The sequence below is a fragment of the Sinohyriopsis cumingii genome, chromosome 11 (genome assembly GCF_028554795.1).
Source record: "Sinohyriopsis cumingii isolate HCF-2022 chromosome 11, ASM2855479v2, whole genome shotgun sequence".
Classification (NCBI taxonomy): domain Eukaryota; kingdom Metazoa; phylum Mollusca; class Bivalvia; order Unionida; family Unionidae; genus Sinohyriopsis; species Sinohyriopsis cumingii.
The window spans coordinates 91640878-91657805 of record NC_142971.1 but is presented as its reverse complement, the minus strand read 5'-3'; the positions used below and the strand labels follow the sequence as shown (position 1 = coordinate 91657805).

The 16928-nt window shown below is 36.3% G+C and overlaps 1 protein-coding gene across 2 annotated transcripts in view; it reads left to right on the top strand.

Moving 5' to 3' along the window:
- LOC149788993 (von Willebrand factor D and EGF domain-containing protein-like) overlaps positions 1–16928 on the top strand; it is a 48654-nt gene that overhangs the window by 2747 nt on the left and 28979 nt on the right. For both annotated transcript variants that reach the window (XM_089975145.1, XM_089975144.1), the window contains exons 2-8: positions 1064–1130; positions 2896–3102; positions 4730–4891; positions 5562–5591; positions 5948–6104; positions 6713–6827; positions 14868–14954. In XM_089975145.1, coding sequence (XP_089831271.1) covers positions 1076–1130; positions 2896–3102; positions 4730–4891; positions 5562–5591; positions 5948–6104; positions 6713–6827; positions 14868–14954 — 813 coding nt within the window. In that variant the 5' untranslated portion in view covers positions 1064–1075. The remainder of the gene's footprint in view (positions 1–1063; positions 1131–2895; positions 3103–4729; positions 4892–5561; positions 5592–5947; positions 6105–6712; positions 6828–14867; positions 14955–16928) is intronic.

Genomic DNA, 16928 nt, shown 5'->3' with positions numbered 1-16928 from the left:
CTTAGCAGACAAACTTTGATATAGCACTCGTCGTAAAAACATTTCATTAAAAGAAAACTCGGCAAGCCTCGTTTCCTCGGTTTAAAAATGTATGCATCTAGCGGTATATCAATGATATAGCCTACACACACACACAAACACACACACACACACACACATATGTACATGTGTGTGTGTCTGTGTCTGTGTGTGTGCGTGCGTGCGTGTGTGTGTGTGTGTGTGTGTGTGTGTTCTACCACAGCAATTTCACTCGCTTCTCGACTTTCGTTCCTTGGGGGAAGTGGTAAACAGTTTAGAAATTGCTTCACAGAACACAGTTTTCCTCGCTGTTTTTTTTTTTTTTTTTTTTTTTTACCGTTTTTAAATTCGTCATATTCTTCATTTGTTAACACATCAAAGACAGGCCTAGTTTACTTTCGGCGCGTGATTTTCAACAGTATTTTCTAGAAAATAGTCCAGACAATGACAAATTCGTATATTTATCCATATTCTGCATGTGAAACTGATCTACAAACAAATTTTTGATATTTAAACTTTCCAATTCATCCTTTATTCGTGAAAACTAGCAACGTTAGCAATCATAAACTTCCTTAAACGTACTGTATTGTACAGTAATCTTTTGGCAGGCAATTCCTGAGCGTGATTTTGTTTCTGACCAACATTTTGGCTATATTTGCAAGTCATAATATATGGAATACATATTTTCCATTGTTATAGAGACAAAGACATAGTACTGATCTCCAGATATTTAAAACGTAACGCAATGTTTCTTGAATAACGTAGTTGTGAGAGTTTTGTTTATAGCTCGCGTCAGAACTCCATAGCTATGGGCGCAGATATTTTAACCAGGAAGCCTCATGGACAAATAGTCATAGCCTCGTTTGAGAGGATGTTGATAACAGAATCGGTAAAAGAGATTATCGTTTTCGACTTCTATGAAATGACTTTAACTTTTTGGCTATTTCTTGAATTAATGATTGATAGGTGTAAAATAAAATGCTCGATACACACACATTTTTTAAATATGAACATGTTATCCCTAATCTTTAATTCATAATTTCAGGTATATCTAGATATGAAGAGGCAATTCATATTCTGCCTTCTATTTTGCAACACCTTTTTAATTGCTGGTAAGTATTATTCTTGTCCACACACACAAACTCAGAAGTGCAATGACGATGGTAATAAGCCGACCAATAAAAACAATTGTCTCTCTAGTTTGAATCACAAAATGTTGCATTGCAAAATGACAAACTCTTGTGACATAACTGATTTATTTTAACATGGACCATAACCAAAAATGACATATATATGATATATAAAGCAATGATATATATATATATATATATATATATATATATATATATATATATATATATATATATATATATATATATATATATATATATATATATATATATATATATATGAAGAATACAAATCATATGGCGAATAACAGTCCTTTCAAGTGCACTGGATCCAGGAAGGGATCACGTTTGTCAGGGGTTGGTTATGTTCAGTTTTTTTCTAGTCACTGTAGTACAAAATGTCCTGGTTTCTATAATATATTGGCAGTTTTTGCACCTTTTATCGCCACTGGGGCCAGATTGACTAGTGTGGTCTTGGCTAGTGATTCGCTTTAGCTTCGCCCTGACTAGGATGTCTTTGAGATTTTTTGGTCTCTCTTTTTGTAGCACAGTGACTAGAGAAGAACTAAATATACATGGTCCAAACAAAACGTGCAAAACAGAGAATGTAATATATCTCATCACATGTAAGATTTGTCACATCCAGTATGTCGAAGAAACTGAAAATCTACACAAAATCTGATTAGATGACAAAGAAGCTATACAGAAACCCAGTCGCAGAACACTTCTCCTCCCGTTGCAACACTTTCAGTGATATAACACTTCTAGCAATTGCTCACAACCCCAAATGGAGTTCCGAAACCAGGAAAGAAAAGTAATCTTACAAGATACGCCGCTTTAGAACATTGAACCCAAGCGGTTTCAACCAAGAAGACTAGAAAAAGACAGCCATTCACAAATAAAATTATTTTTTGTAGCAAATTCGTTTTTTTTTAATAATTCTCTAAATTTGCTTATTAGTCACCCAATAGCCTCTTTATTACAACTATAACAATGAAACATCCGAGTTATAATTTGCGCGTTCATAAATGTACATAAAATAACATGTTGCTTTGGCTATAAATTTCTAGGTCAATATAAAATATCTTCCAGCATCTGCAACAAATCATAGTCATGTAAAGTCTTGCAGCGACAACGGTTTTTCTGTTTTATTTGTTTGTCTTGTCTACGTTTTTTATTTGCCTTTGAAAACGACTTATTAACAGTCGAAAGCGCATAGGCTAGCTAGATACTAGTTTTACACTGTTTGTAGTCAGTTTATTGCATATAAGCATCTTTAAATTCTTCCAGGACTTACTCTCCTCCGTTTTGTAGATTTTTATACAGTAAATACAATTGCAAATTAGATTATTTGATAGGTTGGGAGGTTAGTTACTCTCATTTTGAACCACAGATCATGTTATTATTTTTTTAAACGTAACGTTAGATCATTCACCTTACTTTCGTTTATTCTAAAAAGATAGAACTTCTACACGGAGTCGAAAGCAAGTTGCAAATTTGACAAATATCCAAAGAGATAAATGTCATAAACATCGAATTTAGTTTTAAAATCGCCAGTTTGACCAAATGATTACTTTTGTTCAGATAATATAATTTTTTCCCTAAAACAGTTGAAATTATATCTCATGCATTATCTCATTTATCTCACATCTTTGTAATTAAAAATGAGAATTGTTCTCAATTGGCTTTAAAGACCCATACATGGGATCACGAGTACTATTATATACATGTCACTTTGAACCACAAGCGCAAATATGTGAGGACATTGTTGCTGTTCCTTTACCGGACCTGGAGCGAAGGGCAAGGAACTACATTGCGGCTGCCAGCGAACCTCTGGTACAGGACAAAGCTCTCAAACAAAATTGGTACAGTGTTGCGGACTACGCCATGCCAACCGACAGGAGTATTCCAGATATTGCCAGATGCGGTACTTATTACCCTGTATGGATGCAAGGTAAGATGAACTTCACAGAGAAAGACTGAACGAATAAGATCAAGGTTGCAAGCCAGTTTTTAAAATGAAGCAGTTCTGAACGAAAACAGTCATATACTGCTTATATAAGCCAAACAGTTCCGATACTCTCGTAATACTACACCTAAGTCCTGGTCAAATGTAGCCTGTTCCAAGCTAACACGCTTATTTATTTCGTTGTATCTTATGCTGACTTTTATTTCTATAAATTATCGGAATATTATAAGGACGACGGGATGATCAGTAACCACCAATTAGAACTCAAACTTTGTTTAACTCTCTCCATGTCCAACACAACTGTTGATATATTAAATGTACTACTGACGTAACCTCAGCCAGAAACTGAGAGTTAATACACCCTACCGCTCAGGACCACATAGATGCTTTCGAGGGTCGCAGGTAAGCCAGATAACTTCTTGAAAATGAGGCCATCTGTGTCTATATAAACCACAACAGCTTCCTCCTTCTTTGAAGACAAAACCCATTATATATATATATATATATATATATATATATATATATATATATATATATATATATATATATATATATATATATATATATATATTGCATTGACTTGCAAATACGACGACAAAGTATAGCTAAGTTATATTGATTCCGACCGTCGGTTTTTAAATAAAATTTCCTGACAGTTTTCTCACCTAAAAATAAACCTGCAAAATTCAGGTGCATATCTTGATTTCCTTTAAAGTCGTAGCACTTTCTGAAAGCTCTAGCATTCACAGAAAGTTGTCATGTCCTCCTGAAACAGGCTGCTGTAAGTTAGAAGTGTTGGTAAATTTCGAAACTAAAATGTTTTATTGGTCATATTTTCCTGCGGGACAGATGATGTAGTCATTATATTATGACGAAAGGTTACTCTTAGGCGGTAGAAATGCGTTTCATGTTAAGTCATTCTTTATATATATTATCAACTCTACGTTCGTTATCCATTTATTCATTTCAATTGGAAATTGTTTTTAATTGATGCTCTAGCCGTCAAGGAAGACCACTAAGTTGTTCAATTTTTGATCTTTCAACAATATTTGTTGATATAATGACCACCGTAGAGTGATCAAGAGTAAGCATTAAGTCCACATAAAATTTCTGTTACCGTCGCATACAAAATATAATTTAATCGTTTAAAAGGCTCGATGATGTAATGTACTTTAGGACGCAGTATTAATTAAACAAAATTGTTATAACCATTCCTGGAATGGATGAACCAAGTGCAGAGAATATATGGATTTGGGAGGTCATGGCTGGCTGATAACAAGAAGTAAAAACAAGTTTACATTGATTCAAAACTGATCATATCATTAACTGAAATGAAATGCAGAAATGGTTCTATTGGTGTTCTGGTGCACTTTATTTTAGTTTGATTTAGGAACCAAAATAAGGAAACTAGCTTTTAATTTCTTTAGCGCGGAATAGGTGATACATTATATGCCTACGTAGACCCACGGCTGGTTTGGTTTTCTCAGCACAAAGACATGTATCAAGGCTCATTCGATGCTGTGACATATAGTTTTGGTCCTGTGTTTAAAACCTGAAAGTTACTGAATTTCCAATATTGTATTGTTTCCATAGGATTACTGTTCTCCAATAGGTACTCTTCCAACTGTGACAGACGGTGAAGTTGTAAGACTTGCGTGTACAAAAGGTTTCTACGACAATTGTGGCATCAGCGAGGAAATAAAAGTGATAAATTGTGATGGAGTGTTTTTATTCTACTTGAAACCAACTCCAATCAACACAGGATACTGTTTTGGTATGTAAATATTTCGACACTTTCAACACATTGACTTATTTTAAACTAAATCTATATGGACACTTTCAATACATTGACTTATTTTGAAGTAAATATATGTGGACACTTTCAATATATTACCTTACTACAAACTATATATATATATATATATATATATATATATATATATATATATATATATATATATATATATAATATATATATATATATATATATATATATATATATATATATATATATATATATATATATATATATATATATATATATTGGCTATATCCGATTATTTGACTAATAATAATACAACTACTATCCAATGAAAGATAAATTTATCATTTGTTTTCTAAAAATACTTTGAACAATAATTTAATGCGAGAAATGCTTTATTTATTCGAAGACTATGGTCCATGCACTTATCGTAAATTCAATAATCTGAACCTAAGGTTCCTATTTTATTTTATATTAAATAAGATGATAGAGATGAGATAATTGTTTTGTTATTTCTTAACAAATATCAGTTATCAAACTTTCTAAATATTTATTTTCAGGCTAGCTTTAGACATATTCGTTGAGTTAACTTTTTACAATCAGTATGCTAAATTTATTTTTGTATAATACTGAAGTGATAAACTAAGGCAAACTTGTCACATCTAAAATATTATTCCTACAGATCCTCCGGCCTTACAGATACCTGACGTTCGTAAGTCTCTCTCTCTCTCTCTCTCTCTCACACACACACACACACACACACACACACAGTCATTCTAGAATTGTTCTGGAATATTTTAGGAAGTAAGCAAAGAAATTTGTAAAAGTAGGCATTATTGATAGCAAACCGTTGGAGCCACACATTCTCGTAACGATTTATATCATTGCCTCTGGATCGGTTCATTCTGAGAAAATAGACGAGGTATGTCGGAAAAAGTCCCAAAATATGTAAATTAAGCAAAACATGAAAAATAATTAGCAAGCCTTTGAATCAGGAAGACACTGCTTTATTATTAACGGAATAGACTTTCCACATCTTTGTGTATACTGTTCGTTTGTATTTTTCAGCCATTGCTCCGCCTCCAGCTTTCTTGCCCAGTTCTGCATCAGTTCAGTGCGAAATGCAATGGCTAGAAAAACCAAACGAAGTGAGGCTGCCTAAGCTGGTATTCATGTGTAACTTTGACACAAGCACAAACGAGAACTTTCTGTACTCAGTAATGTGGTAAGCATCCTTTCTGGCTCTTGAAAAATTATAGCAACAACAAAGCAACTTTATTAAGCAATGCTGTTTTATTCACGCCAAATAAAATAAATAAATAAACTCAAACTTCAATATTCTGTATGCTTCCAAATATAAATAGAAAATTAATATCACTCTCAGATAATTCTAAAAATAACATATTTGCTTTGATACTTGGAGGTGTCCTAGGTTACCGAGTGGTCTAAGGCGCTCGTCTTTACAGATCACTCACACATTTAACCTCTATCCAGGTGAGTTAGAGTCAATGCCCTACCATCGTGGTTGTGTAAGAAAGCTTTCCAGTAGCTTCCCACGTATTGACGGTTCTTCTCGGGCTCTTCTCGTGTTCTTCCTAAGCCAGAATAGACTGGACAAATCAAACTTACTACAATGTATCTCACGTGATGAGTTTGATTATACCTTTGAAGGAGTTAATTACCACACTGAATAAATATAAGGAATATTTTAAAATTGTTTCGCATAAGAAGTGAAAGATATTGCATCTTATTGCTTCTAAATTAATCTAGACTTTAAAACATTATATCATTTCATATTCAAATTTTCCGTATATTCTGTGCAACATTATTTAGGTATGTTGATGATGTCTACCTCTTGACGCTGGGACCGAAGAAGAAGCAAAGCATTGCAGAAACTTGGTTAATGGAAGATCTTCTCGTTACTAAGGGCATATCGTTGGGAATAACGGTATAATATGGAATGTTTCACTAAAATATAATGCTATATGTATGTGTGTATCTAGGCACTTATTATTAGATGAATGGATACACTGTTGGATTGTTTTATTCTCTCAATAAGTTAACGACAATACTTTTAAATTAACACGATCAGTCATTCTTACAAAATATCAAGATGTCAAAGACGATAATCTTTGCTTAAGTCATTATGACCATGTACAATTTTTACAACAAATTATGTGGCAAGAATACAATACCCTTGGCTACCCATTATATCCGTGTACAAATATTAGCTATAAAGCTGGGACAAGTAAGCGCTAATCTTGGATTAACGCGCTTTTCTCTGTTATCCCCATCCCACATTATACATATAGGTTAAAACATTCGATCCCCAAATTTTATTCTGCAGGAAATGGATTGAAACTCAAAAATCATTGAGCATATACACAGACAACCCTAAATCTTTAAATCTATGTTTAAAACATAAAAAGAATCGTAAGACATCAATCACGCATACACAGATGCATGCATGCATCCTATTTCAAAGCAATCCCCAACTTATCGTATCTGGATGATAAAAACTGCTGTTTAATGTGTGCTATGTTTGACTTCTAAGAAGCGATGAAAAATTGTATTTATACGACCGTAATTCGTTAGTATTATCATACTGATTACACAAACACTTTTCAGGCTGAAAGTGTTCGAGACATGTTGAGGTATATTGTCTTTATTCGAGTAAACATTTAAACAAAATTGATGATAAAGATATCAGATTCTTTTCAATAAGTTGAAAAATAGTTATAATTGTCCTAAATCGTTAAAAGTAATATATGCCCTATAGACAACAACTTTGTAAATACAGCTGTACTATCTAAATTAGAATAATTTAGTTCAATGCTAATTGCTTGGTGACAACGATTTGAACATACAGCCGTTTATAACTGCTTTCAGTTGTTGATGGATTTGAAAATCAAAACAATGTCATGGTTTGATTTGGAATACACGTTGTTTCTTTAAGACGTTAAATCATATGTAATAATCATTTAAGATTTTCCAAAACATTTAACATCTTGTTTACAAACATACTACAGTTAGACTATAGATAATTTATTTTCAGAGTTTTTAAAAAGAATATTCATTTTTCTCATACAAATTTAATTGCAATCAATAGTCTAAAGATATTGTCTCTAGTGACAACAATGCTGCATCTAAAATGGAATATTACAAAATAAGCATTTTAATAAAGTTCTCTTGCAGTTGGAAGCAATAAATGGACTAATAATGTAATAATTTTACCTCTAAAAGTAAATTTTATTATAACCTTGGCATAACCAAAGCATCGATACATTATCAGATGGTAGCAATAATGGAATAAACAAGATAAGCCTGCGCCCGCGTCTTATCATGAATTAGATAGAACTAGACGGCGTAATGATGTGGGTACAAAGCTATTACTCCGTGACCATACTCCTAGATTGAGAGAAAAAATAACCTGGTTGACGAGTCTCTTACCGATATTTTCAACCTTGGATAAAAATGTCTTACCAAACTGAGTATCTTCAGGCATCTGTAATTTCTCAGAACGAAGCATCTACGCGGAGAACCAGTGTCTGAAACATGGTATATCAGCCAGGGTTTACATCCCAAGGGACCACACAAGGTTGGTAGCGCACCAGCGTCCAGCTCTATCGATGCATATTGCTATCGTTAGGTACCTCAAGCCAAATAACTGAGTAGTTGGCCTCGCAGAAGTATTACAAACGGCATCCAGAGATTGTTTGTCTATGAGACGTGTTAATTTGCAACAATGAAAGAAAGTCGCCGAATTCGCACATGCTTTGCATGCGCATGTAGCGCGTTCTGCGCTGTTTCTGCTCGCAACATCTTCTATCTCCTGTTTGTACTGGAACCCAAACGGCTAGAGCACGGTTAAATCTCTCCACAATACCTTGCACAAGGTTAATTTACATGCCTTATACATACGCCGTACTCAATCAAGAGTTGTGAAATATCACTGATAAACTCCCAACCTGGGTCAACCTACAGCAGAATTGGCTACTTTAGCGATCCCAACATAGGGATTCGTGCCAAAGCTTCGGCAACCCTCGAAAGCTCCTTTGTGATAAAAGGCTCGACATCCCTGTAACATCTGGTGACATCAAGCACCTCCTATTTTTGTTGTGCGGTAGAAATAAACGGCCGTCCTGGTGCACTTCGTTCGAGGCCATAAGATTAATCTGGCTTCTGGATATTTTGCTCCTTTCGGATGGAGAAATCTGCCTCATCGTCTACTTATTAAACTATCCTCTGATAACATATTCTCAGATTTTTGCGGCTTCTGTCAGCTTTTGATTGCTGTCACGCCCTTCTAGCGACCTCGCGGTCTATACTGTATTGTCGTAAGTTTCTTATCCATGAAGTTTTAACGGCCGTTTCACCAGCTATCTGATGCAAAGAAGCAGTTCCCATTCCCAATGATAACGCTAATAGTGCTCGCATTGACCAGCTCCGTTATTATAAATACATGTATATGTCGGCCAGAAAGCCTATTCCCGACGATAAATATCAGACGATATTTTTGCTAGTCATGTGGCGGCGTGCATACGTCAGAAGCTTGGGCTCGTTGTCGATGTGCCGGTCATATCCTCTTTGTTTGCCTTTCAATTCTTAGTACCAGCACAGGGCATGGCCGCTCTCTTTGACAGCCTTTTAAGCTTACTTCTCGGCTGGCTGCCTCTCGAGATGGTAATCGTTAATACAAAAAAGAGCTTAAAACTGAAAGCTTGACAATCAGAAGGTTTGGCTTGTCGCAGATATACGGGTCGTATCTGTTTTTTCTCGCCGGTCAATTTGTTTTACTCGCGCAGAGATTATCCGCTCTCATAGTCATCCTTTTGGGATGCTGATTGGGGACTGACGTCGTGAAGGTAATGGTTGATAGAAAGCCTTCAATTGAATTTAGACTTTGCGACCCGGTGGTCTTCCATAGCCTTGTTGTGGCGAATGACTTCCACATCTTCCACCTTTTTCTCCATCTGAGAGAAGATAACTTAGTGAGCAGAGAATGTGACGGCGTCAACAAATGCAGTTGTTATGATATTAGTAGGAATAATGTCTTGTTTAATTAGCACTTTTTGTGTTCAGAGGACAAGGTATGCTGGTCTCAATTTTACCACGCGTTTGGCAATCATTGTATACCCGATCTCAAGGCCGCTAAGAGATATTGAGTGTCGGACACTTGTAAGACTACTAGTCAATGCGCCTTATAGTGGGTCGCACTTTCATGATTCGAGCCACCAAAGCTAGGCCAATACAACGAACATATGATAGCATCGTAATCACTTGCTTTCATGCTGCACTCATCGTTTGCTAGTATTGATTGCTTTTGTTCAAAATGGCTATGTTATCATGCCAACTGCAATGGATGCTAGTACATGACAGTACCAGATGCACGGATGACTCGTAATGCTTGTCGAATAGTCTCAGATCATCTCTGAAATCTCTCACAAGGTGCTCACGGCTGCCTATGACAAGAAAGTGGCTCATACATGCGGCGTACAGACCAAGTAGAGACGACTCCAGCAAATCAATCATACTGGCACCCAGATTATCCTTGAATATGGTCATATTTTTGAAACCTTTCCATCGCTCATCTCCTTTAGGCCCACAAAGGAAAGAGGTTGTCCTATGTACTATTTTCTCGCTCCTGAAGCCCTAGCTAAGGCAGACGGTAGCAATGATGTGTGTTTCTATTGTTTCTGTCGTGTCGACAGCACTTGTGCGGACTGTTGTGGTGCCTTTCGGATTGACTGCCAATGCATTTAGCAGTTCTCCTCGATATCACGGTCACTCAGTTTCTGCCAGGGCTGTTATGAAATTTTGGTTCACTAATTGCTTGATGCTAGACAGCACATACAGTAAGGTCACAAGTGATAATGTGACTTACTATACACACAATATAAAACCACCACTTCCAACACTACATAACGAATTTAAGCAGTCTGCCCCCCAGTATAGACAAATTGGTACCATACCAGTTGGTCTGGGCTTGCTAAAAATTTCCTCTTTAAGAATCACATAGAATTCCGTTCGACGCGAGACCTTAATCTATCGGAGTTTTTTCAGCGTGTTTCTAAATGAGTCTTAGCAGTAATAAAAGGGCTATCAACGGAAAGTGCCTCTGTGCGTCAGAGACCTTCACTGCGCCAACTACCATGTTGCGCGTTCCAGCTTGCGCTGACAGGATGAACCAGAGACGCTCACACCAGCTTGCCGAAAGTCTAGTCCAGCATACATAATGCCCATCCATTTTTTGCTCCAGGCCCCTGCTAGTAGTACTGAACTTTGAGATCATATTACTTTATGATTTTTCGCTTGTAAAACCGTCTGTTTCTCGATATGTTCTTCCCCACGGCCTGAGAAGAGTAATACATTATTCCTAGCGTATCCTGGATGATTTGATGGCACCAGTTTGAGTTCGGGTCAAAATTAAGCTGAATAGCAATGGATCCTCTACAAGTACATGGTCTTTAATGTTGACTATACAGGCTAGTGTTGCACACCAGACGAAAAGTTCACCTGAGTTTGCCAAAACCTCATTGGCCTACTATTCCACCTGTCATCGTATCCTGAGACGTCACATCTAGCAGCAGCTCATATTTGTCAGCTGTTTTAACTACTTTTGGCTGAAAAGAAACGCCCTTCCACACAAAAGCTTTAGGCCTGGAAAGCAAATTGCACGTGAATGCTATGTCCATATCTTTATGTTTAAAGACGCCGCCAAAGCTATATTTCGCACCTCTATTAAAGCGAAACTCTTGTGGAAATACCATCGCTATGCAATAGTACTCGCACATATGCTAACGATGTATGTTGTACTGACCATTCCTCTAGGGGCTGTAAGACCGATGATAAGCATCAACACATCACACGATTAGCTCTCCTGATTATTTCGTAAGAATTGGTCACAATATATTTCGTTCACATAACAATCAAGGCGAGCAACAGTGGACTAAAACCATTACAATTCCGAATGGATATCATAGCATAGATACTCTTCGGAAAGGTACTGCAGCCGTCATTCCAGAAATAACTTTGGACTACAACTAGGCAACCTGGCTGTTGCGATTCACATTCCTTAATGCCCCTTCTGCTAACATTTCCGGATCCCTTAGCCTTCATCTTTTGGTTCGACAAAAGCGATCCATACATTAGTATTACCAACGACAACTTTTGGAGTTTCGTATCAGGAGATCACACATGCATTGCACCTAATCCCCTAGTATTCATCTACATCCAGTGGGTTCATTTCCACCACAATATGATAAACACCATTGATAATATTCTTGATGGAAGCAACATCACACTGCTTCAGGTTATTACTGTAGGTAGCGGGTCCTACAGGGACACACGTACGGTCTCCTTTGGAAACCCATATAAATCATTAGTGCTCACACGATGACAAATCATCCAATCTATTTACGTGGTCCTGGCATTTTTATTACCCATAATGCGGTAGTCCTGAGGCCATGGTCTCTGTTTGCCCCACAGGTTGAAATTCCCTGGTCGCAACCTTTGGGGTGCATAACGCCGGGCATTTTTGAAGATCGTGCCATTGCAATGATTAAAGATGCCCAGGTAAATGAGATTTTCTTGAACATAATTGCCATCTTGCTAGTACACCACGACAATAGGTTAGAGGTGCAAGTCAGCATAAGATCTAACCCAACACAACCTCCGGATCAATAGATTCATATCACACTCCTCAAAAAGGAATTATAATGTCACTATATCCAAGGTTCCAATGAGATTTTCGCCTAGAAAAGATCTGAGAGTCTGAAACTTCGTTACTGGTGGAGACACAGTGTATGATGCTGACGACACACTGATGGCAGTGTCAGTTGACACCTAACTGATGGGAATAGGCATGTTGTCCGCCATACTTGCCGTGCTCTTCGTCGGCGCCTTTCATGTCACTGCTTTTGGATGCGGACTTGTTGTAAATCGTATTAGTCAATGTTCAATTATGAAATATGAAAATACGATAAGATCCGCCTCTTCTCGAAACAAGGCTCCACCAGTCTCTGTACATCAAAGGCGCATCGCAACAACTTCATCTCTGAGAAACGGTTTAAACTTATTCTCGATAAAGTCGACAAATAACAGAGCCATGAAATATAAAATACCGGTTTTGGCGCACAATGCTGCAAGTGACTGTGATGACGAATTGGTAAAAAGAATCGAACTTATCGCCTGAGGTAAAACCCAATCCCGCAAAAAGAAACTCTCACAGGAAATTCTCAATAAGCTGCCTGTTTTCCAAAGAAGAAAAAGAATCACAGGAACGGCAAGTTCCAAGAGCACCTCCTGCAAATGAGGTTTGACAAGTGTAAAAAAATGGGCGAGGCCAATGTGCCCTATTTGTTTGCTTCTTTTTAGTCTGGTGGCCGCCTCATATGTCATCGCTCTTATGTGATATGTATGTTGGCACACAGCAGAAATTTGTGAGCTTCCTCAGCTATGTTCAGCACAGAATTTGGAAAAGGAAATCATCTGGCCCATATATGTCAATAACTAGACAGTCCTCCTCTAGTTAATTCACTTAGACCTACCTGGCTAGAATACATCTGAATTCAACCCCTACGCAGTTCCTTGATTGAATCGAAATAAAGAATTATAGAGTAATTCAGAGTGTACACACTATCACTTGTTTGCATTGAACCCTCACTGGTATTCTTAGGTCGAAACAAAACGTTAGAAAATCCGAATGTGATTCAAAGTAATGTTTAACAGTTACTCAAGAAAAGAAAATAAAAGGTAATTGTTTATATATTTTGTTTATACTCAAGGCCAGCACCACAATTCAGCTTCAGTGCTATTGAGTGAATTAATACAAGCTAATAGATATATACAGTTAAATGAGAACGACTTTAGTCCCGTTGTGGGACTCAAGGAAACGGATGATTGCAAGTCTTAAATCTGGTTTGGTTTTCCAATCTTCTCTCGGCACGGTTAACCACTACATTAACAATTATCTGTAATAATTTTGACAAACTCTCAGAAAAATATGTCTGACGTTTCATTAATTTCCGGATTTTGGAGAACCGTCTCCAATATCTGTCCTATAGTCACACAACATCCCAGAAAAGGTATTCATTTCTTTATAACGAATTTTCAAGCATAACTGTATCATGCGTCTGATATGTACACCATTGGACAATTTATTGCACTTTCACTGTTCTGTTATTGACCATAATGATACGGCTTTGTACGGCTTTGCTAAGATCCTACGATAATCATACTAGGCAGATATATATATATATATATATATATATATATATATATATATATATATATATATATATATATATATATATATATATATATATATATATATATATATGAACGGCAATCTAATATGTATCATTCTTGTGATGTATAATAACAAAATTGCTTTCAGCACCTGCATGATGTTTGTAGATGTTTTTCACACAGAAATGATTCATTATTTACATCTGTATTTTTAGCAGAGAACCCAAACTATGCAATATTTAATTTAATATGTTAGCTATATTGCCGTTATTTCCAACAGTTAAAACTGGGTGTTCCCGGTTTATAACATTCAGAAGAAGAAAAAAATATCCGGTAAAATTCCCGTTTAGTCAACTTCACAATTCATCTATTTTAATGGAAAGTGGTAACCATCTAAATAACATCCTGGTAATGTAATGTGTGTGTTGTTTACAGTAGATGGCTTTCAAAGGCATTTAATAATGCAGAGGCATAATTATGACCAGGAGATTTTTTGTTTCCTTTTTTAGGGAAGGGGGCTTATATAGCCCTCAAGAACTGACGCGGGTGGGGGCTGAGGTTAACTTTAAAATCACGAATACCACTGGGGATAGCGCAAGTCTTAGTCACCTATAGAAAGTTCGTAAACATGATTATATGAAAGAAATTTATATAGAAAAGCACCAATATAATCAGACAACGTGCAGATTTGTAATTTGCCTGAAGCTGGAATGAAACATGCTACATGTTACTCTTTCAGATCAAATGTGCTGTACGTGTGCGTAACGGTGACATTGGCATGATGGGCAATGCAACATTGAGTCCTGGACTGTTTGCTGGTATTCAGGTAAACTTATATGTAACAACAATATTTTATTCGAATATACATTACGCGAATTTCCGCTCATTACAAACGCAGTTAGAAATCTCGGAAAATATGCCACTAAACAATCTGAAGAAAAAGAACTGTCCATAAGACGAATACGTTTCAATTAATACGAATTCCTTTTGGATCACCGTCATCTCATACTGTGACAACTTCTTTTATGACGGTTAATCGCATCATATACCTTTCTTGATGTACATAGTGGCAGAACAAACAGTCAACACTGTTTGTTTTCTTTTTACACTCTCTAATTGTGAACCGCACAGAGGTATATAGTGGCAGAATAGATAACAGAATCTGAGTATTTTTTTGAAGCTATCTATTTGTAAAGCACATACACTGTGGCATAACAAACAGCCCACTTTGAGCGTTTTTCAAGCTAAATGTGAACCACAGAGAAGTACATAGTGGCAAAAAAAATAGTCGACACTGAGTTTTTCAAGCATTCTAATCATAATGTAATTGTAACTCTGAAGAAACGTTAAGTCACAATATTGGCAACAACTCGACATGAATTCAAATTTTTGCTACTTCCTATATTACTCACGGAATCAAAATGATATAAAGCAATAGCATATGTAACCAATTAAGCGATGTATCGTCCATAAGTCTACATTTTAAATATTTTCACATGATTCATGGACTTGCAGAAAATTGTCAAAGTTACTCCGGGAAAAATGATTTCTCATGTTAATGTATTTTTCAACCGGTAAATACGCCAAATGAACTCAGCGCGCAGTCAGTTACTGGATATCTAGATATTTCTCACATATGCCTAATTAAAAAATTATTTCCTGTCTTTAATATAGTATGTTCTGGACACACGGTACTAATTATACGGAAGAACTGTGAACCAGCCTAGAAATGGGTGAACAAATAAAAGAGTATTTACGGGTTTTGTGGCCATAATTGGTTAATAATAAAAATTAAAATTTTAGTAAAAAAAATCTTTTGAGAGCTTATCCTATATGTAATTTTTAAAAATATAGACAAATTTCTACTGATGCACTTTTAGTATTTTTACAGGCTTGACTCAGGAGTACTCAATAATGAAAGTAGCACCTGATTCATTTGGTACAGAATCAATAACATGTGTTTCATGCACATGTAGATAAACAAAATGATGTTCTCCACACATAAGCTTGCACCAAGGTTAGATGTGCATGGAGAATTACAGGTCTAATCATCAGCACCCAGAAATTTTAAGTTATTGAATTTTGAATATGATAGTGTTTCCATATCTTTACTATTGGAGTTGAATTAGTACCGTGAGTCCTTCTAAGGGCTGGTCTATATGGGTGGTTTGGAGTTGGGGAGGGGAGCATGGCAAGTTTATTTCTCCTGGCCATTTGTAGTCAAAGATGTTTCGTATAACGCCCTCATCTCTTTAAGGTCATCCAGTCGACAAAGAACTTACTAACCGCACTCTGTTTGTCGATGTGACCTTACGAAGTATAAAGTCAACAAAGAAAGTATCTAAGTGTACTATCAGCATGCATTGATCCATTTGGCATTATCTTGCACACAGTCGAAAAATAACTAACCAAACCGCACTGAATGTATCGATGTGGCACCATGTAGCGCACAGTCGACAACAAATCACATAGGTACAGTTCTATTAAAATCTCCATAGCTGGCTATACTGACGTTAATACTAAAGATCTACTATAATTTGCATTTATTTGTATTTGTATAGCTTTAAACTTAAAACCCATACCACTCTTCTGTCTTTTAGTTTCTTATGTAAGTATCGTAATATGTGTACTAATGTGTGCAATGATTCATACTCTTTTACCCCTTTGATTCTAATTTGGGTAAGTATATATGTATGTATGTATGTATGTATGTATGTATGTATGTATGTGTGTGTGTGTGTGTGTGCGTGCGTGCGTGCGTGCGTGCGTGCGTGGATGGATGGATGGATGGATGGATGTA